Source organism: Numida meleagris, chromosome 2 (assembly GCF_002078875.1).
Source record: "Numida meleagris isolate 19003 breed g44 Domestic line chromosome 2, NumMel1.0, whole genome shotgun sequence".
NCBI classification, from domain to species: domain Eukaryota; kingdom Metazoa; phylum Chordata; class Aves; order Galliformes; family Numididae; genus Numida; species Numida meleagris.
This window is the reverse complement of record NC_034410.1, coordinates 82,260,236-82,286,975: the sequence shown is the minus strand read 5'-3', so window position 1 is coordinate 82,286,975 and position 26,740 is coordinate 82,260,236. Positions and strand designations below refer to the sequence as shown.

Genomic DNA, 26,740 nt, shown 5'->3' with positions numbered 1-26,740 from the left:
TTAGTTTAAAACCATTCCCCCTTGTCCTATCACTATCTACCCTTGTAAAAAGTTGATCTCCCTTATGTTTATAAACTACTTTATAAGCTAAGCATGTCCTTCTCCTTGTGATTACAAAGGAAGTGTTTGTATTCATAACTACATGCATAAGTACAGGATTAGAAACTATTGCAAGCTGAACTCTAGTTTGGAGAAATACATTAGTTCCTAAACATACTTCAACACAGCGAAGAGAGGTCTTACATATTCAAAGAAAAGCTTTCAGGTAAAATACTCGTGTTTCTAACATCTTATTAAAATAAAATATATGAATAGGGATGATCTGTTTTCAAAACTATAGTTGGTACTCTGTAAGCCCATAATACAGGGGATACTGTCATAGTAACGAAGCAACACTGAAGCCTGTAGCTAAAACCTGATTATTCCCTTGCTAAGGACAATATCAAAAGGCAGTGACTGTCACAGAAACAAAAGAAATGCAAACGGATGTTTAGAAACATGTGTTACGTGAGTGAGCAGAGAAAATACTGTCTTAAGCAATCCTGAACAGAGTGACTTTATACAACGTGTTGCTAGGCTTCTGTGTTCTTGCAAATGCAGGCTTCTAGCACTTTGGATATCAGCAGCGAATGTTACTCTACTGTTAATCTTGAGAAAGACAAGGCTTGAGATACAAGATTATTTTGATGAATAAATTACCTCCGATACTGTTCGTGTAACTGGAGGAATCAGCACTCACAGCTGCTCTTCAAAGTCTTCTTTCCTTTAATTTGGTACCCTTCGGTCTGTCTTAAATCCAGTCCTACAGTTTCTGATTAATTACTTCATCACTTTTGCCCCTTCAATGATCAACTCCTAAATATTCCATTATTTATGAAACAGGTTTCAAGCAGCATTTGAACAACGTCTCATAACAATATCTAGCATTCTGAGACAGAGTAAACAGAAATGGATAAACAGTAAGGGGCAGGAAGCGTCCTTGTACACTCAGTGCTTAATTTCTATGTACACATTACACTTGCTGTCCTCATTGGGTTTTTCTCTGTGGGTACAGTGCTGGCATGCTGGGCAGGAAAGCAAGGAACTGTTCCTGGCAGGACAGCTCACAAATATAAAGTCTACATGTCGTTTCTTTTCCAGACCGCCTCCTGAGGGATTTCAGGTATTAGTGCTACTAACAGTCACGATAACTCACGCTAACATTGTGAATTTTGCTTGTGCACAGTGGCAGAGGCAGCAGGCTCTGGAGCAGCAGGTGCTGCCTTCCTGGGCCCCATGAGCATCCATGTCATCCCCCAGTCCCACTGGGGCAGAAGGAGAGCAGTAGCTTTGGGATCTCTCCTAGGCAACTGGAGAGAGGTGGTTCCCTCTCCAATTCCTCTCCAGGGTAAAGGGACAGGCTGGTGTGCAGGACTGCAAAGCGGTCTGCAATTGACAGCACAATTTGGGAGCCTTGTACAGACTGGGAAGCAAATAAGACTGAGTACTGTGATCGCGGTTAAAACGCAGGGAATGGAGATAAAAGACAAACTGTAGAGGCATGCCAGTTCACTCAGTCAGCATTGCTCTGATTTATAACAGTAGCACTGTGGAGGATTGATACTCAGCAAATGTGCTTTTCTTTCTGGAAGAGCATTAAAGAGTTCAACAGGAGCACTGCTTCCAGAACAACGTACTGCTGCTGCACAGAGGACTGTGCTCCTGCAAGTGCAGGGCTCCGAAAGACTCTGTCATGCAGCCTACAACTTCCCAGCTGATACCCTCAGCAGGTTTTCAGCCTCAAACTGGAAGTGTATGAACAACCTACAAACTGTTGTCCAGCCTGTTTTAAAACGCCAGGATATAAAGCTTAAGAAACATCATTACAGAAACATCATCAGTTTCAGGTTTTTAGTGTTTTTTTTAAAGCTTTTAAAATGCCAAGTGAATTTTAACCAGTACGGATCTATCTTTGCACTGCAAAACCCATCCTTCGTTAAATTAACTAATACATTGACAAGTGCAACACATTATTTAGAGCCTGAAAGAAGATTCCTCAGTAAACAATTCCTGTAAAGTAATTGTAATCTTTATCTTTTAACATTAGTTGAACAAAACTCTCAGCTGTGCTTTTTTGCTTGGTCATTTTGTTTGTAAGATACCATGCATTCTTCACTGTCATACGCTGGGGAAAAAAACAGGCATGAATTCAGATTCCCTTTGTAGTTCTATCAAGGGATCGCGGTCTCATCAGCGCCATGAGGAAGTGCATGTCACTGGGGAACACGTACTGCTCAATGTGTGCTGTAACCCTCTGTCACGTGCAGGGGAACTTCCCCTTCCTGTGAAATTCACAGCTGTTCTTCAGCACATTTTCACTACCCAGCCAGTCCTGTCTGCTACCCACCGTCCTACAATCATCCCAAATGCTTTGCAGTGAGGCTGGAAAGAAAGAAAGTGTAACCACAGGCTGAAACTCTTGATAGCGTTTTTAAACTTTCTTTTTAACTGAAAAAAAAAGTGAAGGTGTGATTTCAGTACAGCTAAAGACACTTACATTAGTTTTACTCCCAATAAACAATGCAAAATGCCGTCAGTAACCACATTCAGTCATTTATCCCTTCTCCTCGACCCCTCCCCTGACTGTCAGCCTCCATGGACATCCGTGCTGCCACCACTTCCCATGTCACCTCCCTCTGTCCTCCTCTGCCTCCTCTTTACAGCATCCTCCTTAGCCAGGCACAGAGCAACCTCAACTGGAATTGCATGCTTTGAAAGGCGGTGGACAGCAGGTCAAAGGCTCCTTATGGGACCACTTTTACAGTTTTATTCCTCCTATAAAGTTGTGTTTATGTGCTTTACTGAATTTTAACCACAACCACAGTGTGATAGGTTGGCAGCATATTTCACTATTAATAGATGTTACCCTCCTGGGATAGAGTGGAGCAATAGTGGAAGTGTTCCTTCTGTTTTGCAATTCTTTTCCTAAGACTGTCGAGTTTTAAGTGCATGCCAGCCGGGTGGGACGCAGTCCTCTCTCTCTTCCATTACAGATGTGGACTGGATGATGGCCACTCACTGAGGCTCAGCGCTTCACGTGGCTATGAGACAGCAAAGGGTCTAGAGAGCAAAGACCTGTGGCAAACACTCAAGTCCTAGGAGTTTGTTACAGTCTGGAGAAGAGACCTGTGCTAAGCTTTGCTACCTTAGCACTGATTTCTTTTGAGTAAAGCCAAACCCCAGGAATGAGTCTAGCTTGAACCCTACTGCATATGCTGTCTGTACTGGGAGAAAACTCACGCTGGGAGGCTGCCTGTTCACATACTAGTTTCAATCTTAGGTTTTGGTAGATCTACTAATTTTTTTTTCAATATATTCTGTTCCAAATTCCCTACCGCATATGTATTGGTTTTTACATGATTTCCAAAGCTTGCTCCATCTGTCTGGTTTTAGTTAGGGAGAGGACAAGCACAACTTGTAGACCATGGAAGCTGAATTCTTTGTTTTGGCTATTTCCAGCACCATGGGATTTGGGATGGGTGTCTCTGAGGGGTCTGAATACCAGGTAGAATGAGCTTATTATGAAAGTGCTTGTCTGAATCGTTACTTTTCTTTTTTTCCCAAAGATGAAAACTGTATAACAGAACCTATAAAGAACATATAAGATACAAAACATAAGAGCCAGATTTTGAAGACCTCAATTTGTGCATTTCTGGCATCCTGTCGTTGCATACCATGCATGTCATGCCCCAGAAAGAAACAGGATTTGCACATTACTGAAAGTACAATATGATTTCCGTGGCCATTTTTTGCTAGATGTCACAGTTTCACACAGCAACATTTAAAAATAGAATTTTAAAACAGAAAGTAAATTGTATAATGTGTTGGCAAAACAAAACTTAAGTGCATAAATAAATTCTGTAAGAAGTGGAAAGGGAGTTTCTAGTTTAACGGAACTAAACCAGTATGGTAAATGTTGATTATCTGTCTTTGGCAAATCATTCTTTAGTTAATTTTAACAGTACACTGGGCAGAGCAATTGAAGTTGAAGGTGATCGTCTGCATAGCTTTCTGGTTCGGTTTTACCTTGAAATCAATTTTTTCTGTGTTCAATGTTTCTAATTCTCTGACGCTGTCTTACAGTGATGTGTAGGGGGCTGTAGGTCGCTACTGAAAAATAAGTGATAAGAGCAGTCTGGTTCTAAATGAAGCCCTCAAACTCAGTGATAATTGTGCCCTAGGAACCTAGTTTGGGTTGCTGAGGAACTCACTCATCTCCAACATTTGTATGTGAAGCTCAAGAAATTGTTAAAATGATTTTTACTTAGTTACTTTCAGCAGCTGATTTTCATAATCATAACACTGAAAAGACATTCTTTGTTTCATTGACACAGTTGTGTTAACTCAGCCTCAATACTGGTATTTGTCTATTTATTATTTTTTAATAGGTTACTTTTAAAGCAGCATTATTCAACTTGTAGCAACTGACTGAACTTGAAGCTTTGCTTAAGTTCTGTGACATCCTGATGAAGCTGTGGCATGCAGCCAGGGAAGAAAATGGTAATTTCTAGAACAGATAGATAATACCTGTATTTTCCCTAGTAGCCAATTACAGTGAGTGAATTGCCATGCAGAAACGGAGTACAGATGTCACCAGATCACAGCAGCACTGATAGAAGCAGACTTTCCAAAACTGGGAGAAGATTTTGAATGTCAGCTATTTAACAGAATCCCAGCTAAGACTGCACCTAATGGAACACTGAAATGAAGCCTGATAGAATTTCCCCTGCCTTTTCTGTGGTGCATGGTAGTGTTTTAGGAACATTCTCCCTTCAAAATGATGAAATGATTTCGTCTGCTTATTTTGGGGTAGGACAAAAAAGATTTCAGCTTGGAACTCTCTGAATGCCAGAAAGGAAAAAAATCTTGCGTATTCACAGCAGATTTTGTTCCCAGTACCATAGGGTACTGAGAAACTCGGTTTACTAAACACAAGAGAACCACAGTGCAGGTCAGTGTTCTTGATTTCAGCTGGCTACTAGAGTGGGCACTGTGTTCAGTCAGTCAACACACACAGCCTAGTTTGGAAGAAAATCCACTGAAGTCAATAGGTTTCATCGTTGCCAACTCTTCCTAATGGAAAAGACAAGGCTCCTGGTGCAGGTTTCTACTCTTAAACATCAAAAGAAAAACCCCAAAGGCTTGACAACAAAACCATTTTTGTTTAAATTAGCACACTCTAAAGGAGATTTTTGAATTGTTGTAATAGTAATAGTTCACCATTCCAAGTGTATATGACCAAATGACACCCAAGGCCCTGTCCAGCAGCTTGTCTGCATGAGCCACAAAACCTGCCCACTGCCCACCTGCAGCACTTCTTCCTTTCTAACCTGCTGAGTATTTCCACTAAACATCGAGAGTTAATGAACTACACAAATTAATTCCAAACACACAGCTGAAATGCAGAAATAATCCACCCTGTTTGGTGTATGAAAATGAGGGTGGGGGTGTTGGGAGTGGGACATGGAAAAAGTTTCAGTTGCACTCTAAATCAATAAAGATGCTAAATAAAGACATACACACCATCCAGAAAGCAATCTTCACATTATGCTTCCACACTGCTGTTTGGAGATGAGTTAAAACATCTTATGTTCCAACTGCCTTAGAAAGGCTGAATAAAATTTTACTCATGTGCTAAAAGATTGGACTGTCACAAGGTGATGGATGGCCTCTCTATGTTCTCTGTAGGGCATTTCAATACCATAGACTCCAAGTGCTCTTGATTAAAAGGCGACATTCCCATTTAGGGTCCCGTCACTGCCTGAGCTTCAAACCATTATCATTCACCTGCACTGGTGCTTCCAGTGACAAAATGCTTACCAAAATGCATAAAATACTAATTACTTTAGTCACTTTGATAGAGGTATAAAACACCCCGAAGCAAAGCTCTATTACGCTGTGTGAGGGTTTGAATGCAGAATTAAAAATGCAGCCAAAGGGAGGGTAAGATTTTAATTACATTCCTACCTCTCAAACATCGCTTGGAAAACCAGAAGAAAAAGGCCTAGCCATTTCATGACACAAGAGCTGCCTTTTACTGGTGCTGCTCGCTTAAGAAAAAAAAAATCCAGGAAAACTCGCTTCAAAATTACTGAACTTTCAACCATAGACTAATAGTCTTCAATAAAAGCTTTGATTTCTCCTCAAGAGATTTCAGATGCCAAACATATTTTTCCACTTCAAAACTTCCAAACTTGGACAAACTTTTGTAACTCGCAGATAGTTTAAGGTAAAAAGAATATCACTATTTTCTATGGAGAAAAGCCTCAAATAAAACGTAATTGGGACACAACTGTGAATAGCTGCACACTATCCCAGAAAAGTGTGGTTTAATTTGCATTTGCCACAAAGCTCCCTTCGGCTTAAATAACTGCAAAGGAACTCTCACTTTCAGATTTCACTTTGTGGACTGAAACTGTTCCTTGTTTGTAATGTTTGACAGTTTTCTTTATTAAGAAAAATGTAACTTGGGCAAAATCGTGAGCTGAATGACATGCTGAAGCAGCTCTGCAGCTAAAATTTTAGTATATAGAGAGTGAAAAAGCACATTAGTTCATGCTTTCTCCAAGAGTAAATAAAACTGAGCCCAGCTAACAGAACGTTTTGGTTGCTCACGAGAAAGAAATCTGAACTGATGATTGGCCTCATGACTGAAAATGTATGGAAATACAGTAGCAAGAAAGACTAGAGTAATTCACAATTGATTTTTCTATAAAAACTGCAGGTACCTTCCCTTCTCTATCAGAAAAAATAAAATGTTCGGTCAACGACTTTGGCTCAACTGCATGCTACAAGGTTTCAAATACTTCATTTGATACAGAACAGCTAAGGTCAAAGAATTTCAGGGAAAAAAAAAAAAACGGAGGATTACAATATGCTGATACGCTTTTCTCACTGTAATGCTGCTCAGGGAGCACATCAAAATCCCTCTGTCATATAACAGACTTCGGGCAAGTTGGGAATAGAATCCAAGCCTATGCACCCACCTGCACCTGAATCAGAGACAAGGAAAGCAAAGAGATTCCAGTTCCTATGGCTGACAAGAAAACAATCACGTCCTGCAGAAAATACTCACTTCCCTGATTTTAGTTTATTCTGTAAAACATTATCCAATTTGATAAGAAACAAAGCTGGAGTATTCTCTTCAAGGAAGGGCATTAATTAGTTTCAAGTAAAGACAGGTGTATCCATCTTCCAGAGCTCTTACCTATTTTTCTTAGGAAAAATATATAGATGTCAATTAGAATACTCTATTTTTATATCTAGATGTTGTGGACTAACTGGTAAACTGATAACAAAACTTTACTTTTTTTTCCTGTTTTTGGCAACTTTTAGGCCCTGGCTGTGTCTGTCTTAATTGTCATGTGTATGTCTTGTCACTTGAAGCATATAAACATTCTCATTTTATTTCTATTACATTTCTGCTAACTATACTTCCTGCTGCCACAATGTATGAGTAAATCTCACCAATCTTACTGCAAAGACTTCAGTCTAAAGTTACTTGAATAAGTTTTCATCTATGTCTAGCTATTTAAGACTGTGATACTGAAACATGATGTCAGAAAGGCAAACGTTAGGTAGAATCAAACAATCATTAAGGTTGGAAAAGACCATTAAGATCGTCTAGACCAACTATAAAGGTACAGTGGCATACGAAATAGGCATACGAAATAATCCACTTGTAAAGCAATTTAGAATAAAAATGTTTTTTCTATAAACTTCAAAAAGTTACATGGTATCAGAGAGCAGTAACCATGTCACATGTTCCAAAGGTCCTTAAAAGAGAACAAGAAACGAAACTATCTTAGTATTGAAAAATCTTCAGACTAGAACTGTCATCCTTAGTGTCTGTCCCATATTATGTGACAAAATAAATATCTTCCCGGACATGCCCTGAATACTACATTTAAGTCCCTTGATCTAACAAACTCAACACCATGCAGTCTCGCTTTGATTAGCAGTTTCCCATACTTAAGCAAAACCGTAGATGCATTATCCTATGAATACCTACATTTAACTGGATAATGACAAAAATAGTGATGACTGCACTGAAACAGATGGCATATGGCAGATTTTAACTCAGATGAAAATAAGGCGATACAGGTGTCTATTGTACGCTATTCTGAGACTACTCAGGGAAAAGGGAGGAGAGAGCTGCACAGCAATGCTAGTTACAAGGCAAATTTCTGTAACACTTCTGCAGAAATATTTGTACAAGCCAGTGGTTGTTTACTCAGTTGTGTAATTTTGTGGCAGTACAATTCACCTTGATGTTATATATTGAAGTTGAGGAACTGTGGTACATCCTGGAAAGGGCCAGACAGCTGAATGTTTTGCATATAAACTGGTATTCTGACTGCCTATTTTGCTGGACTTAAAGCAAAACAGAACTGTTTACAAGACTTAACTTTCCCACTCCATCAGAATTAGTGAAGTTTGGTATCACATCCATTATCACGGGTGGGTAAGAAACACAGTATTTAATATTTTCTGATGGGTTTAACAGGGTTTTTTAATAAGTTTTCCACAATCAATTATCTAGCAAATGAAAAAAATACCTTTTGGACAGTCAGAAAGGAGGATAAAAGGACATTTCTGTGGCTCAAACAAAAACCAATTCTGGCTGCTACAAATTGGACTTAGCAAAAATTAAAGGAAAACTTCTGACCTACGGAGAATATTAAAGGATGATAATTTGAGACTCAAATGAACACTGCTAGTTCTAGACTAAGTAAACAAAGGTAATTAACTTAAGGAATAAGGACTTTCCCAGCTGACAACCTCAGACCAGGGTTGAGGGGCCTGAACATGCTGTAAGCACGTCAAGGTGTAATGATGTTCTCCTGTTTTGGTTTCTTGATTGTTAGAGCTAACTTAAGTGTAAGAACATTGTGCTGTTCCTCAGAGGGAAAAGCAGTTCTAGAAAAATGTAAGTATTGTTACGGTGAAGGGAGAATAATAATAATAAAACAGAGTCATTGAGTCTGGGGCTTCATTAAGACACTGTGGGGAAAGCTGCAGTACAGTTACAGCACCCAGAGCAAACTATTGAAGGAGTGTAGGACTGTATGTTCAGGGAGAGGAAGGACTACCATCTTTACCACATAAACCAGGTATCTGAAAGGAGATACTCAATGAATCACAGCACGATGAGGCTGGAGGGGACCTTGGGAGGCAGCCAGTCCACTTCCTCCTCCAGGCAGGGTCAGAAATGAGCTTGGGCCAGGCAGCGTGAGCACCTCCGAGTACAGTGATAGCACAGCTCTCTGGGCTGCCTTCCATGTCTCTAGTAAAAAAACAGAATCCTATAAAATAGAAAATGCTGTTTTTATTAGCAAAAAGCTCTTTTGGTCATGAGCAGTCATATAACTCATGTTAATTACTGCCCTAATTTCTGCATGTTCCATTTTGGCAGTATTTCGCTGTAGTCCTGATGGTTTCAGGGCATAAAGTTTCTAGGCAGAGGGGCCATCTTTTATTAAATACACCTGTTTACCTGGAAAATTTAGACAAGCTTCTGGATGGGCTGCATAAGAACTCAAAAGAAAGATTTTTTTAGGGCACATAACTTACAAACAGTTTTCTGCGGGGTTTTAACTCCCTCCTTTCTCACAGATGACAAGTATTTTCCTAACCCTCTCTCCCTTCCCTGATTAACATCCCCTGTGCTCCTGGGATGCCACTAACCTTCACTGCCAAGGTGGTCTAACTGACTACCTAACTAAACTCTAAACCATTGTTCTCAGAGTGTAATTAGATTTGGAAGCTGCTGAATCGTTGTATGCTTGGAAGCTTTTGATTTTACCACCTATACCACTTAGTTGACGACATCCATAACTGTAAACTTTCTCAAACTTATACAGAAACTATTATAGGCCTTTCGTACCCTTCTTCTCACTCTTTCACTACCTTGGAAAAGCATAAATCTGTGGAAGCAGCAAATAAGGCTGTAGTGATAAAGCACACAGCACCCTTACAAAGCCAGGGGCTCCATGTAAGTCCATGCTATGGTTTAATTACATATTACTCACAAAACGATTTCCTTCTTATCCATTTCAAATTTGTTTCTTGGAATAACAGTCATACATTTTTATTACAACATACATACTTGTTCTTAGATGGCGTATCTACCTAGCTTTTTTCTGGGCTAGAATTTTGGAAAGAAAAGGATTTCTGATCCCTGATTGAACAACGGTGTATTTTGTGTTAAAATATCATTATATGAAATACGTAAACAGAAAAAAAAAGTACATAAAAGAGAGGCCATTCTGACAACTGTCCTCAATACCAGACTATGCAGTCATTCTCTTTGGAACAGACAAAATGTCCATCCTCAGCTGCAGAGGAGGAAACATTTCCATGCCTCTTCCACTGCACCAGACTGGCTCCCAGCCTCGCGGTTAGGGTGTGTGTGCGGAAAAAGGGGCTCTGAGTCCCCTGGGGCTGAGGCAGGAACAGAACTAACTTCACGTGGGGGATCCGGCAAGCAGCTGGAAGGACACCTCATAGAAAAAAAAAAAAGTATCAGTGCCCTAAGTGTGAATCCTGCTCTGCTTTTGAAAGAAAGGACTCCATACTGGCCTTTGCAAAGGCAGATGTTCATGGTTCTGAATCCAAGTGGAAAGAGTTGCCTACATCTTCAGGGAGAACCAGCATCAGGACCCGGCCCTAGCATTTCCTTCTAGCATATGTTGGTGGCATCCCACATTGCTTGCTGGGTGGCACAGAATCACCCCTAAGGGGCTGACAAGCAAGCAGTAAGGCAGCTGAAGCTTTACCCTCCCTGCCCCTCCATAGGCAAGGGCACGGGATCTGCTAATGAGTCAGATCTTGAACCGCTGCAGTTTCCTCTTAGTTTGTTAAGGTAAACTAGTGAAACCTGCAGTTGAGAATCTCTAAGCTCAGGAAGCAGCTCACTTGTAATGGAAAAGTGGGTTTCTCTGCTGCTTGGTCCAACTTCTTCCCTGTGCTAGATCCCCTGTGAATTAGCCCAGCTCACCAAGGCAGCAGAGACACAGAGCATCGTCTAGGAGAGGGGAAGGTCTGCTTTGCGCTGCTGAGCCTGGGCAGGCCTGTGTGAAGCTGGCAAGGCTGTGGGGGCAGGGAGAAGTGAAGGAGGTGGTAGGAGACTGGGCTTCTCTCCTTTATATCAATATAAATTACTAGGGTGGTTAACTGTGCCTCCCAAAATTGTAGGTGTACTTTCCAGGGAGACAAGACATGATGTTGATGGATATGAACGCTGCTGTGAGGGCAATGTATATTTTGCAATGCAGTGTCACAATTTTTATGGCTTTCTACAGCTCTAAGCCAAAATAAACAGCCAATGCCTCAATTCTGTGTTCTTGGAATGCTTAAAAATGTGTTCAAAACACTGCTACGCTACCAAATTAATATCTCTATTAGCCTTTCTAATAAAAAATTAATACATTTATGTAGCTGCATTGCTATTTATGTAACTGCATTGCCAATTCGCTGCTAAAGCAAGAACTGAAATATTATCTAACAGAAGCATTACACTTTACAAAAACGTGAAAAACAGGCTGACAGCTATTCAAATCTGCACAACTTAAGTTAATCCAAGTTTTCTTCGGTTAACCTGAACCTTTTAATGCGCTAACTGGCCCCTTAAATTGCCTTTTAGGAGCACTACCTCTCAGACAAAATGTCACGCTAAAGTACACGTGTGAAACGTTTTATAGATTGTTCTTTCTCTTTCAGAAAAAAAAAAAATCCATTCTGTTTTATCTCCTTGTGATAGAAGCAATGAACCATATTTATTATTTCTTTTAACCTTCTTGTATGTTTATTATGAATCCTGACACTGAGTGCAATCACCGTAAGACTCTCCATTATCTTCTGGCTAAAGGAAAAACTAAAGTTCTCTTGCCAGGATAAGGGGAGACAGGTAAATAACATGACACCAGCATACTGATGCCTATAGTACAAGTCAATGCACATATGCTTTTACCTTTCTACAAAAAACCACATCTGTGTTTACTCTAAATCTCAAAATTAATCCCATTTGTTAGGAGGACCAGCAGTTCTCAGAGACTGGCACAGACTGGTTTGGAAATTCACATGCTGCTATGATTACAGATCTTTTAAACTCTTCAGTATATAACAAACATCAAGCGAAGTCAATGCTCAGCTCTCAGCTTTGACAGTCTTCCTTTTAATCCAGATTGATATATAAATCAATTCCTTCTTTTTCTTAATATGAAGCTACACTTAAAACACACAAATCTTTAGACACATTTCCCTACAAAATACGCTAATTGTTTTTAATTATTGTTTTTCCCCTTGGGGGACTGCAGGGATTCTGCTTTTTTAACAGATTTGACTTTAGATGTGCAACTGACAGAAACCAGTACCTCAGGAGAATCCTGGCTCTCATTAGTGGACAGCCTGAAAACGAGCTGTTTCTTGCAAGAGCACAAAAAACCTCCTCCAGGAGATGCTTCATATTCCAGCTTTTCACCGTCTGCTTTATCACAGAAAGTATCTTTGTGGTCACACGTGTTTAAAGGGGATTAATCTAAGTGATGACCCTACCTGCTTCATTCAGAGAACTGCCATTTCCCAGAATTTTCCATGCTCTGCAGTCTGGTCGGCTATCACAACCTGCCCACTGCTGTTTGAACTCGTTAGGACAAGGCAGTATGGTTTCAACTGGATGAGTTCATTTTCTAAGAGCCAGCACTCTTGGGTAGGAACGTGAACAAGAGTGCAAGCGGCTCAGCCTCAACAGCTCACCTCAGGAATTCTTATCAGTAACTAGCAATTGGCTGCAGTGTACCATGATAGCTACTCTTTATCCAATTTAAAGCATTCTTTATCCATTTAAATCAATTTAATTAGGTTTGTGTTGACATCCCCTGAGAGCAGATTATGTCTTTGTTTGAAGCAAGCAGTAGCTTCAGATTGGGTCCAGTTCATTGGTTAAATTCATGTTTTTTCAGTTACTGTCATAACCTTAAGGGGTGAGAGATGTTTTAAAAAAAAAAAACGAAACCAAAAAACTTTAGAGCGTAATGAAAAAATACTTTTTTAATAAACTGGCATGTGTATATGTACTCACAGCTCTCAACTACTGTGTTGTGTCAGGGTCCTGCTGTCTCTAGGCAAGGGGGTCAGTGAGAAACACAACTTGTTTTTTAAATTTCCAGCTACAAAGGCAAATCATGCTTTTCTGTTACAGAAAGTCTCATGGGGAATAGTATTACGAAAGTAAGTTTAGTGTTACACTGGTTAGGCCTGTAAACAAGGTCTGTATTCATAAGCAATTCATTTTTCCTGTCAAACCAGAAAATCATTATTACACTGTGCCATACTGCAGAAGGTACTTGTCCCGAAACACAGTGAAAGCAGCAGTTCGGTGCGGTAGTTGCAGTCGCACTCTCTGATTCCGTGGTTAAACTCATCCTTCCCTAACCTCATTTTTCAGGAAATTAGAGCCAGATCAAATGGACTCTTTAAAACAAAGTTATTTTTAAATTGATTTGATGGCTTCCTACTTACAGTGATAGGCTTGGTAAAACAGCAGAACAGGAGAACTGATTAAATTTACTGATGGTTTGGAGTCCAATTCCACGCTATTTATATCCCCGGGTAAGCTCTCTGTTGTTAGCTTCTGAATACATAACAGCAGCCATGCTAATATGTACATAGCTAAGACTTGTTGAGGGTGCAGCTCCTAATCAGGGATCTTCAGGTGACAATGTAAAATACCACAACTCAGTTACATTTTAAATAAAAAACGGAGTTCTAAGCTTATCTTAAAGTCATTCATTTTATTTTAAGGTTGTGCATTAGAGGAGCTTACTTAAGAGAACCTTACACCATTCTGACTTTCCTATTTTCTATTAGCCTTGCACAATTAAGTTGTAGAGCTCCTGTTTTTGAGCACAGAATGAGAAAAAAGGAAGACAGTGTGAAATATACATATGAGAAATAGTTACGTAAAATGGTTTCCGGTAGCACTGCTGCAATATTCACAGAGATAAAATCAATGTATTTAATCATGTAAGTAACTTGGAAATACCACTCAAGTCTTGCAGAGGAGGAATTTCAATCATTCTTTTCTAAATTGTACCAAAATTTGCTACAGAGTTGGAGAGAGAGGAAGAAGGAGCATTCTTTGTGTACTTCTGTAGTTTACAAAGCGGCTGACATCCATTCAAAATGTAAGACAAAATTTTGTATCATTCTCCAAGTGAGGCATTTACTGAAGTTGTTTCACAAACACATAAGGAAATATTCATTTACTCCATATTTAGCACATTTTCCTCTCTTTGTCCTCTGACAAATTTATTTCCAAGCCCCTCTCTTATCTTACTGCAAGTTTTGTCTTTGAAGCTTGTTAGCTGTCAGGTGCAAGCATTTTGCTCCACCGGTCACATCTTAATGTAGAGTACACTCTTTTAGATGCTTCCTGTTGCTCTAATCATCTGTAAAAATACTGGTGTGAACATTAAGGTAGAGGAACTAGGAGCATTTTTAGATCAGTATTGAAGATACTCATTCTACCCCAGGTTAAGTGATAGTAATTAAAAGGACAAGAGACCTGGAGACAAGTCTGCCCAAGAGCTTCTGTTACCTCTGTCAGCACTGGAGCTAAACCAACACAGAAGCTACTGGAAATCATTGGGCAAAGACATCTACCTGAACGGTGCTATGTAAGCCAAAAAACAGCACTGGTTTTCACACCTGACGTTAACATTTTAATATACATAATAATCCTCAACATTAAAAATCATTTGCTGCAGCGAAGACTGAGGTATTTTTCAGTGGCACAGCCGCATGCAGGAATAATTGTGCAAGGCTAATAGAAATGATGTAATCAATCTGCAATCGTGCTTTCCTGTAAACTCATTTTTAATGTTACGTTTGGTAAATACAGGCATTGTATCCAAAAAGCATGTGTCTCCTTCTGTAGACATGACTGACAAGCCCTATGGGCAATGTTCTTCCAAAGCAAACATGACTCAATACCTTTGGGTCAGTAAGTCATACAAACTCCAAAGAATGTTATTTGCTAATGCCTTAGAAGTGTATCTTAGAGAAAGTAGTAACTCGTATTCTAGACCATGTGTCAGAGAAACGTAATCAAAATTGGGTTTAAAAGATCTGTACACTGTGTGATCCTTGTGCATTCTTACATAGTACACGCACAATTACTCAAACGTGCTGATTACAATGCTATACTCCAGCAAAATTGTTTTATTAAAAATATACCACATTTTCGGTGATTCTCTGAAATCTACAGTTTTGTCATACCAGCACATCTTTCAGCAAGAGCACTATGCTGATAGCTACTTGTAACATAAAGCTTACCAAAGAAAAGCAAGCTAATGTGACTTCCAGAAGTCACACTGCAACAAAACGTTTTTGTTTTATTTCACAGTGACGGAACCACAGATGTGAGGAAACTCAAAATTGGTGGCAGCGTGAAGTGTATTTTGAAGTAGGCTCTGCAGAAGTTACCAGTTAATGTAACAGTCAAAAGCATACAGTGTACTTTAGAGTACATTAGGAGAGTCCTCAGACCCAAAGCTGACCCTGCAGGTAGTTAAAGACCTCTCGGTAGGGATCCTCCTACCTATAGTCTGCTAATTAACCAAGGAAATAATTCACTATTTTCCCATTTGTTTCACAATGTCAGTTTGTTTAAAATAGAAACCATACCATGCTGAGCTAAAGACACGATATATTTGGCACCTGAAAGGCTGAAATGAGGCTGTATAAAGCTGTTAAAAATATCAAAGAGGTTACTTAGGAAAATGAACAGCCTGAAGAGTACCAACTACTACATCCAAACTTGTGCTGCAAGTAGTGTGTATTAAGGGTGTGTACTTATCAGACAGCTGAATAAAGGATGTTATTCATGTGGCATTAAACTAACAATTAAGTAAAGGCCCACAATGACTGGATACTCGGTAGTTAATATATTCAGAAAGCATATTTAAAATTCACTGATGGCCTAGTCTCTGACTGGCTGATCCACTTAAAAATTGGATAATTTATAAAATGGAGCATTAAGTGCTTGTTGACAGGCTGTATTCTGACGAGCTCAGCAGGCTAGAATTACTGTTTCCTTGTGTCACAGGTTTCCTTATCCAGAAAAAGTACACTACTCAGCAATTAACTATGGGCTATGTAAAGCTTCTGGAGAGCACAGATTAAATGAGGTAGTGAAGAAGAATGTGCTCAGTGATCAATGTTTCTAACTCAAAAAATGCAAAGCCCCCATTTTCCATTTCATTTCTGTTCAAACTGGCTCACTCCAGAGCTAGTCAGCAACACTGAATGTGATAGCAAGAAGATCAACGAGCTGTTTCTTGTCCCATTTCTGAGGTTAGGCACTTTCTGAGCCTCATTTTTTTTCTTTCCCTTACGGGATTGATCTGAATTGCTCAAGTCAGTGATTGTGTATGCTGACTTGAATGAGAAATTACTCCTTTCTCCACTGAAATCTCTTGTGAGAAGAACTGCAAAAACTTTATCACAATACTATCAAAACTCAGTCTGGGTAAGAGATCATGGGTTGTCTCATAATACTAGACGCTACCTCTGGGCTTAAGTTTGATGTGAACTTCAGAAAACAGTTTTAGAGGTTGAAGTGCTGGAGAAGATTGTTAAGTGTAAATGATTTTATATATGCATACAAACACAGAGCAGTCTTTTCCATGTTGGAAATCCAGATTCTTATTGCTAATAGACCTTGAAAAAAGTTGTCAAACACAATCATGCCAGGCAGTAACTCTTCATGGTTGCAGTGCAGTTTGTTAGCTACATTAATCACCGTGGTTCATACTGCCTCTCATGGGGATAAGAGCACCAGAAAAGGAAAATAAACCATTTAAATGCCACAGGGAGAAAACAAGAGTTACAAGAGCATCATTCAGAACACAGAAAGGTTTCTGACTGCGCCTTGGCACGTGCACAATGGCTTTCAATCGTCTGGAGAGAAAATCTGCTGGAAAATGCATACATGGTTCCCTGATCTGATGGCTCATGTGAAAATAAGCAACCTAACGGGCTGTGCATACTTTGCAGCTACACTACTATTACAGCCTGTGAAATATTACTGACAAGAATCATCTATGGGATGAAATATAAAAAGGCAACCATTTTTTTTCCAGCCGTTTTTTTTTTGACGTTAGCTAACATAATCCTTCTAAAAGAAGTAATCCAGACATAACGTTTGAGAGATAGATGTTAGGGAGAAATTCTTTACTCAGAGCGGTGAGGGGCTGGCACAGGCCGCCCGGAGAAGCTGTGGTGCCCCATCCCTGGAGGCGCTCAAGGCCAGGTTGGATGGGGCCCTGGGCAGCCTAAGCTGGTGGAGGGCAGCCCTGCCCACTGCAAGCGTTCAACTGGATGGGCTTTACGCTGACGATAAAGCGATTTTATAAACACTGCTTTTCCTAAGCCGAGGCAAAGCTTCGCCTGTTAGTTACACAGCCAACAACGTAGCCGGTACGCACAGAAGGTACACAGCCCCAGCGCTACAAACGAATAGGCAGCGTCAAGGCGCGAGGCGCAGACGCTCGGACAGACCCCGCCGGCAGCAGGGCACGCCCCAACCGCTCTCCCTACGCGCGCATGCGCGGTGCGTGGGGGAGCGCGGAAACCGCCGTGGCACATGCGCGCTGCCTGCCCGCGAGCATTACCTGCGAGCCGCTCGACGCTGCCACTTTCTTTTTCTTAGCCGGACCGCTGCCGGTGCCCGGGCTTGCCGGGCGCTTCTTGCTACGGGAAGGAGCGCCGGCGGGTGATGAGGTCGCCGCGGGAATCAGGCTCGCCATTTTCCCCCCGGGCCGAGCACGGGGCAAGAACGGGAGCGCGCGGTCCCCTCCCCCTCTGTTGGCGAGGCCGCGCAGGCGCAATGAGGTCGCTGTTGCTCGGCATGCGCAGGCGCAGCGCACTCCCCACCTCAGGCGGGCGCTATGGGGGAGAGCGTTAGTGGAGGAGGGGCGGGAGGTTCCGGCTTTAACTGCCGCCACCGCGGGTGTGTGAGCCCCTGTGATTCGGCAGCTGGAGAGAGGCTCGCAGCCCCCTGTTCCTCGTCCAGGTCCTGCTGAGAGGCACTGCTGTGGCAGATCCCCTCCCCCCCGGCGCTGCCTCGTCACCTGCAGACAGGACTGTCTCTGAGCCTCCGTACGCCGGGAAGGATGCAGTCAGTGGTTTTTGGGAAGTGCCGTATCACAAAAGGCCGTGCTAGACTTGGATGAATGCGAGCTGTAGTGTGGGGGACTGAGGAACCGTGTGTGCCCAGCGTGTAGGGTACGACGCTGTCTGCGCAAGCTGTCTGTGTCTTAAGTCTGCCCTAAATGACGCAAGGTTATGCAAAGCGCTTTCAGACCAGGAGGAGGGTTATTTGAGTCTTTAAAATACGTCATTTTTTTTTTCTAGTTGCCCTGATAAGCAGGTAGTTTTACTTGTTCCCTTCAATTCTAAAATGATGAGCTCCAAGAAACCTTCTGATAAACACTCTGTGTTATTGTCCACGTTTAACTGTATAATCCGTTAATGCAAGTTGCAGATAACTATGGCGGTTGTTACATTTTTCACTTTATGACCGTCAATAACAGATAGTGAATGTCTCTGAGTAATTCATACTGCTAAGAATGTGGTTGCTCCCAAGCAGGCAGACATGCAGCACAACGCCCTGTTGTGATGTGGAGAGTGACTCAGTCCAGTAACTTTTCCTCTCCTTTGGAATCTGGAGTGACTTTGCACTGGAGCAGTGCATCAGAACAGTTGTGTGGAGCTTAGGAGTGTGTTCCCAAGGACTCAAGGAGCCCTCTTATTTCCTATGCTGTTTCATTCCGTACCTCAGAGAAGCGGTTGGTGGCAATAGGTTGCAAACAGCTCTCAAGCTGCTTGGCAGCTGATAAAGTGATTTTTAGCTTCTTTATGCATTCATGCACCTGCATTCAAGGTGCTGTTCAACTTACAACTTTATTTATTTATTTATTTAGCTGCCTCTGTGCAACACCCAACCTTTAGATTTGTAGTGGCAGCCGTGTGAGACCCTGACCCAGTGCATGCCCCCTGGAGAGGCAGAGGTCCAAGATGTTGACACTCAAACATAAGAAATAGGTCACGTTTATAGTCGGTGCTGTAATGAGCGTTGAGCTTGGTCACAGTAGGGGTGCCAGGCCACGCTGTGTAAAACAAAAGCTATGGAGGTGGCCTGAGAGAGTTGAGGACAAAAGCCTGGGCTTTTAGGCTGCTCTCCAGGCACCTGTGTATACAACATAAAAGCAGGGCAAGATTTGCTTTCCAGGAGCATAATCAAGGCTGCGTACAAGCTCCAAGACCCCTTATTCTCAGATGTAGTTTCTGTCTTTCTGTCTGAGGCTGTCAGCAGCACTGCAGAGCAGACTGATGGACATCATCACATTTGTCTTTATTGTTAATGATTATTCTAGGCTGATGTGTGCTACATGGTTTGCATTTCTTCCTCCTTCAAATGACAGACCCTTGTCACGAGATGGTGATCTGAGTTTGAAGTTAGCAGGAGCTCTGGGAATTGCAAGGGAGTTGTATCCCCTGACAAAGCCGTATTGCTCAGCTGTGTGCTCAGTGTTGGTCTTGTCTTAGTCAGCCTTTTTTTGACTCCCAGGGCTGGCTCCCTTCTTTTTCCCATGCACGTGTTGTGTACTCAGCGCCTGGGCATGCCCTTTTTAAAAGAAAGCATCATAGGAATGCTTTTACTGAGAGGAGCATTAATGCTGCTGTAGAGTAGTTGTTGCATGTGAATCATGCAGAGAATTAATGTGCTGCATCAGTGGAAGTTTTTAAATAGTATGCAGTCAAGCACTTTCTTATCTGTGCCCATTTTTATCAATCAATTTACTAAAAATGAAATTGGAAAGCCCATGGGAATTGCAGCAGTACTGAGTGCAGTGCAATTTTACAAGGTACATGCTGTAAAATCCCAGCAGGTCCATAGCTCATTGGAAGATAATAATAATGGCAGTGTCATTGTTGAGAATGTCTGCAGGGTATGAGTGGTGGATTGGGGGTGCCATCAGGGCTCTGACATTGTGAGGCTCCCTTCTGCTCAGGCCTTGAGTTCCTGCCTGCACCTGGCCCTGTGGAAAATGAAGGGTTGCTGTTCTGTGAAGATGTGCAATGTGTAGCTGGTGTTCCTACTGCACACTTCAGTGGGTAGTTGCTTTGTCCTGCAGGTGAGGGCTCGCCTGCAGAAGTGCAAATTGCAGTTGCTGGTTTGGCAGTGTGACGTGGCTCTTCCTGCTGCTTGCTTTGAGCCTGGCTCAAAGCGAGCACCATCTCCTGCACTCACACTGCAAGATCTATTTTTTGTTGTTGTTTGCTGCCTCGCTAATAAGAAAATCAAATCCAGCTCAGCAATAACCCTGCATGCTCTTTAATGTGAGCAGTTCCCACCTGCCTGTTAGTAATAACTTCAGTGAAGTGGAAAGTTTTATTGTACTTTTCTCAATAATGTTTGACAAAAAAGGACTCTGGAGTCTTTGGAATTAGGGAAGAAACTCTCAGGCTTTGGGAATCTTTTTTTTTTTTCTATGTAAGTTTTTATCCTCTTTTTTTTTTTTTTTGTTTTTTTTTCCCCCTGCCCTTTGACTTAATGAAAATTGACCACAGCCAGCTATCTCATCATGGCCAGGGGATAACTTCCAGTAGTGTTGAGGCTGTTGAGGTTATTGAGGCACAGGAAGGATGGTGGTGCCTCAGGATTGGACAGCTTAAAAATTTGTTCTTAATGGGAGGAAGAAAGCGATGAGAGCAAAAGCTTTAAGAAAACCTACAGAAGAATCTCTAATGTGAGTTGGAGCAGCCCAGGAGATGAGTGGAGGGCATGCATGTCGTGGCATAACGTCCTCAGATGGCCACGTTCAGGTTGCACAGGAGCAAATGCCTTTGGTGCCTTCGAATTAAACATGTTGGTACTCTTCTGCTCTACCAAAGGGAGAAGGCCACTTTCTGCAACTGTTAATTTATTCTATTCCAAGCTTTAAAATTAAATCTCTTTCAGTAATTAATTTATATCCCACTTGATTGTTTGGCTTGTGACATTCCTACTAGTCTTACTTCTGCACTGCTAGAAAGATGAGAGGTTTGAAAGGAACTCATCTGCAGCTTCACTGGTTGAGCCTTCTACATTACATTATGTTATTTTGTAACCTGCATTTCAGTTTGTAAATTTACTAGGTATCTAAAATGGTGATAGAGTGTACATAATCCCTTTGTACACTATTGAATTAAAATGAATGTTTTAAAAATTCTTATATAACCTCCTTCTGCATGTAATTTTGTATCAACAGAATAGGGATAACTTTTTGCTAGATGGGAGGTGTTATTTAAGGTTGAATTCACTGTAGGAAGTTGTGGCAGTTGAGAATTATCAGGTGATTATAGTTTTTTCTTACCATTAATGTCTTCTGGCAACAGCATCACAAAACTTTTCTGTTAATTTATCCATCTTCAGTGGCATGGCAGAGATGCAATTTGTGATATAATCTCTAAGTTAAGCTTTATTTAAACTTTTAGAAGATATATATTTTTTCTTTTAATGGCGTATACGTCTACTGGGTGCTTATTTGCATTTTCATAGAGGCTCTGGAAAAAGAAAGGATTGAAGTTCTTAGCTTCACCGCTCTATCGGGTAAAAAGCGACGGATTCCTGCAGGGTTGCTTGTGAGGTCTTGTGGCATTTTATATGTTATTCTTTAAAAGTACTTGGAGGCTTTGATGACTTTTCAGAGCTTGCAGTGTGAACTCTTGTGATTTGCATTTGTTCCCTGCAATTTGCAGCTGCAGGGACTGCACTAGCTTTGTTTAAATATAATGCCAAATGCCTTTAAAATAGGCATTTGAACCTTGGATTAAGGAGTCTACTTTTGTAATATTAAAGGCCTTTTTCAGCACACATCAAATATCTAACATTCAGTGTAATCTTCCCGTTAGAAGCTTTCAGAAAGCCATTTCTATATTTGTAGTAACACAAAAAGAGAAACAAGTTCTTTAGAAATACCTTTTGTGCCATTTATCCAAGTACCCCGTCCTTCCTAAGATTACTTTTAAATCTGATGAATTTGGCGCATCAGAAATGAGCAGTAAGAGAAGAGATTCACTATGCCTTTCTGCATAGATTTTAGTTGTACTTTATTTGATTATTTTTTTTCCTGCTAACTTAGTAAAGTTATTCTGGCAGCACATTTGCCATTGACTGGTGGTGCTACATGAAGTGTGGAATTCTGACCAAAAATTGTATGCATGCCAGCTCTGGTAAGCTTAACCAAAATACTATGTAGGCAAGATGCTTCTAAACCAAGAGATTACATTAAATGTAGATTTCACAATGGCAGAGTAGAATGCAACAATGGAAAAAATTGATGACGTAGTGTTTGATTTGAAACACAATTCTATTTGCTTAGACTGTGCAATAAGGAAACCTGCCATTGTGTAGTTACTGGAACCCTGTATCCTGTACATCTGAGATAATTATTTATTATGTGATATTTAGCATATTTGCGCTCTGCCTCAAAGAATTTATGAATTCATTTATCAGATTGGATTAAATCTCATCTTTCTGAAAGTAAAAATTGGTTAGGTATTTCCTTATTTAGATTGCAATCAGAAAACATGGTGAGTGTTTTCTGTAGTTAATGCATGTGAACAAGTTCCTGATTTCTGAAATACTCAGCTGAGCAAGATAAAAATGGCATGATGCTCATTTGCATAATCTTTAATGCAGGAGCTTGAAAATGTTGCAGGTTTGTAAACTAAAAAAAATGTGGATTAACTAAGTAATCTGATTTGTGAACATAAGATCTTGATAAGATGGCAAATAGTTTGCAAGCAATCTGGAGACTAAGTAGGGTCATATAACAAATTTATTAATATTTCTAAATAATGGATAAATTTACAGCAATATAAATGTCCTCTGAAATTCATTAACAGAACTGGAGTTGAAGTCCCTGAATAAATTACTCACAGGAATTAGCTCACACATCTCTGCTTGTTAGAGCAAGCCTTCTAGTGTTCTACCACTTATACTTAATGAGTAGTGTTGCACTTGCTTGTGTACCAACCTGGTTGCTCGTATTTATATTTAAGTAAATGAGTATTTCTGACAGTATCTCTAAATGTTAGTGAGGAATCTGTGAATGTTTCTTGCTTTGTTCACTTACTGTTATTTTTGTAATACAAAAAAAAAAAAAACCCACAAAAAAAACCCAACAACTGAAAGCTGACATACGCTTGATAACATCTTGTTTTGGAGGTTATTTGCTATTCTCGCTTTTAGCTTTTTTTTTTTTCCAAATGCAAACTAAGAATTCAGGTGCTAGATAAGCTACTGTCTGGCGTGTGCAAAACTGATGAAATTGCACCCAAGGTCTCAGCCAAGGTCTGAGAGAGTCTGCTGAGTGCTGCTGTGCAAACCAGATGATAGGATAGAAAAATAACAAAAAGAAAATCCAAACCTCTTAATTTGCAGATGATACCAAGCCTAGAGAAGGCTGCAGCTAGAGCATAGGATTAGAATTCATAGAAAATTTAGTTTGTTTTTGACAAGCATATATTCATACTTTATTTTTACTGTCAGTGGTTTACAAATCTAATCTGTTGATCCTGGGAAATCTGTAAGGTCCGTGTGGGAGGTTAGCAAGAGAAGCGTGCTTTTACTGCTTGGCATTGGTATACTTTTTGTGATATGCCTATTGGGAGAAAAAAATAAAGTGTTCTACTAGACAAAAAATTATTGGAACTATGTAAATCGTGGGCTGGGGGTAAAAATGAGTGGATAAGAGTTGCAGTAGAAGGCATCAGAGAGCCTGAGTGAACAGAGCCTGAGCCGAATATGAATCACCAATACTGCAGTGCCTGGAGACATGCACGTGGCACCAACAGGAAGCCTGCAAGGCACATGCTGTAATCCTTTCACTTGTCAAAGCTTTGGTTAGGCTCAATTTGAATGTTGTGTCTAGCTTTCGGCATTACACAGCTGGACTGTCTCCAAACCTTTCATATCTTTCTTGAAGCGAAGAAGAGCTGAGCTCTAGGAAGCTTGATCTGTGAGCAGTGATTGAGAATTTGGGGTATGTATGTGGCATAAGGAGGAAATGGAGACTGGGGGAGATTTCTGCAGAAGAACAAGGAGTAAACTGTTCTCTGTGCCCACTGTAGATGATCTCAATTTACTAAGCTATATGGGCTGTTCTTTATAGACTAGCTGCACTCTACATATAATTTTTACTGGTAATGATCACACTAGAAGAATCTGTTTTGATACTTTCTGTGATGCAATCAAGTTGGTGGGGGAATATTGTTATTTGTTTTATTTTCTTTCAGTGAGTGACTGACTGCACTGTGAAAGAGCTTGAGTTTGGTGGTTTTTTTTCTCCAGGGTTTGGTAGGTAAAATGAAACAGAATAGTTCCGTTGGAAGGGACCTTCAAAGATCATCTAGTTTACTGCCTGACCACGTCAGGGCTAAACAAAAGTGAAAGCATATTAATATGGGTGTTGTCCAAGTGCCTATTGAACGTGGCACCAGCCAGCTCTCCAGGAAGCCTGCTCCAGTGTTTGGCCACCTTCATGGTGAAGAAACTTTTCCTAATGCACAGCCTGACCCTCCCCTGGCAGCTTTGTGCCATTCCTGTCCTGCCATCAGTGACCAGGTCAGTGCCTGGCACCTCATCCTGCTTCCCTTCAGGGAGCTGCAGAGACTGATGAGGTCCCCTCTCGGCCTCCTCTCCAGAATCGGCAGTCTGAGTGCCGTCAGTCTCTCCTCACAGAACATGTCTTCCATGTTGTTGTTCTCATCTGCATGCTTTCAAGAACCTTAATATCCCTTTCAAATTGTGGAACTCAGAACTGCACACCGTAATCCCGGTTGGCTATGCAATTCTAAATACAGTGGGAAAATCCCCTGTTTGACCAGCTGGTTTTGCTGTGTTTAATGCACCCCAAAATGTGGTTTGTCAGGGCATGCTGCTGGCTCATGTGGAGCCTGCTGTCACCAGCACCCACCTCCAGATCTCTTTCTGTTGACTTGTTTCAGCTGTTTTGTTTTGTTGAATTTCATGCCGATGCTAATTGCCCAATGCTCCAGTCTATCCAGATCACTCTGCAAGGCCTCTCCTCCCTCCAGAGAGTCTACAACACCTCTCAGTTTAGTATCAAAAGCAAACTTGTTGAGGATGCATTCCAAGCCTGCACCCGCATATTGATAAAAATGTGGAGCATAACTGGACCTAAGAATGAGCCCTGGGGAACACGGTTGGTGACTGGCCAGCAGCCAGCTGCAGCCTCGTTCACTACAGCCCTTTGAGCTCTGCTGTTGAGCCAGTTTATCACCTAGAATAGTGGGAACCCGTTCATCTCATAGTTGGATCATTTGCCCAGAAGACCCAAGACATACTCCTGGATAAGGTTAAGTCCAAGGATGTAAAAAGCCGTTGTGAGGGGGAGATGGTCCAAGGGGAACCATCTCTCTGTGTCTGCGTAATGAAGAAATAAAGAGAAATAAAGGGATTGACTTTGCAGCATTCAGGTTGTTTTACAAAAAGGTTTTTTTTTTCAGAGAAGGCCAATTTCGCAGTAGAATAGCTTACTTTTGAACATTTTGGAAAAAAAAAAAAAAGTAGGACATCTACCACAAAAGATCAAGCACAACCGATTCTGCCAGGAGACAGGAGAGTTGATGAGATGACCTCTCAAGAATTTTTCCGGTTCTGGTTTCTGTGATACTGTCAATTCCATCATTACTCATAAAAGCACGTGCTTTCCCACAAAGAAGAAAGAATGTAAGGCTGGCTGTATGAGGTCAGGCTGTTTAACCCAATGCTCCATCCTCAGTGGGAGCTGAAAGCAGATGCGAGGGAAGGCTGTGAACAGGGGAACTACACAGGATGGTGCTTCTTGGTATTCTCCCAATCCACGTCCACCTGTGAGTCCAGCACTTGGTGATCCAAAGATGATTTCTTGTGCGTTAAGTAGGTGTTGGTAGGTTCTGTGCATTTGCCTCTGCTGACCCTTAAACAAGTTATGGCATCCCCCAGCCAGAACTTCTTTGAGCTGAATCATGCATGTGAAGACACACCTCTTTATCCTTGCTTTCAGCCTGACTCCCTTCTAGCTCTTATCTGATGCTTTTTGGTTCTTGTGTTTTGGAGAGACATTGAAGACCCACCCTTTCCATTCAGTCTTAAATATTTCTGTTTCTAGACTCAAGAACTCTAGCTTACTTAAATATTTCCTGTATGGAAGATGATACTTGGATTCTCTTTTTGGTGCTGTTTGGAACATTTTCAGCTCTTCAGTACCTTCTTTGAGTGAGAGGGCAAAAAATGCACACAATACATAACATGCAGGCACTCCATAGGTTGGAAAGTTGCAAATGTTCTCTGTTGTATTCTCTATTCCTTTTCCAATAATTGATTTTCTGTTTTTGACTGCTTTTGAGCACTTAGTGTATGTTTCCATAATCTGTCTGTCATGACCTCAAGGTCTCTTTTCCTGAATAATAATGGTCAACTTGCACATTTGTGATTTAAATAGCTTTATTCTCCTGTGTATATTTTTATGTTTATAATGAATTTCCTCTGCTGGTTTATTGCCTAATTACTAAGTCACATAAGGTCTGTATGTAGTTCTGCATTATGAGCCCTCACCTTCACCACTCTAACTAATCAGATAGCATC

General features: G+C 41.0%; 1 protein-coding gene across 2 annotated transcripts in view; it reads right to left on the bottom strand.

Moving 5' to 3' along the window:
• The window catches only part of INO80C (INO80 complex subunit C), a 33,731-nt gene extending 13,149 nt beyond the window's left edge, over positions 1 to 20,582 (bottom strand). The window contains exon 1 of one of the 2 annotated variants that reach the window (XM_021388967.1): positions 17,715 to 20,582. In XM_021388967.1, the coding sequence (XP_021244642.1) occupies positions 17,715 to 17,849 (135 nt within the window). In that variant the 5' untranslated portion in view covers positions 17,850 to 20,582. Of the gene's footprint in view, positions 1 to 699; positions 2,066 to 17,714 lie in introns of those variants that run through there. The other variant, XM_021388969.1, reaches the window with a different exon arrangement.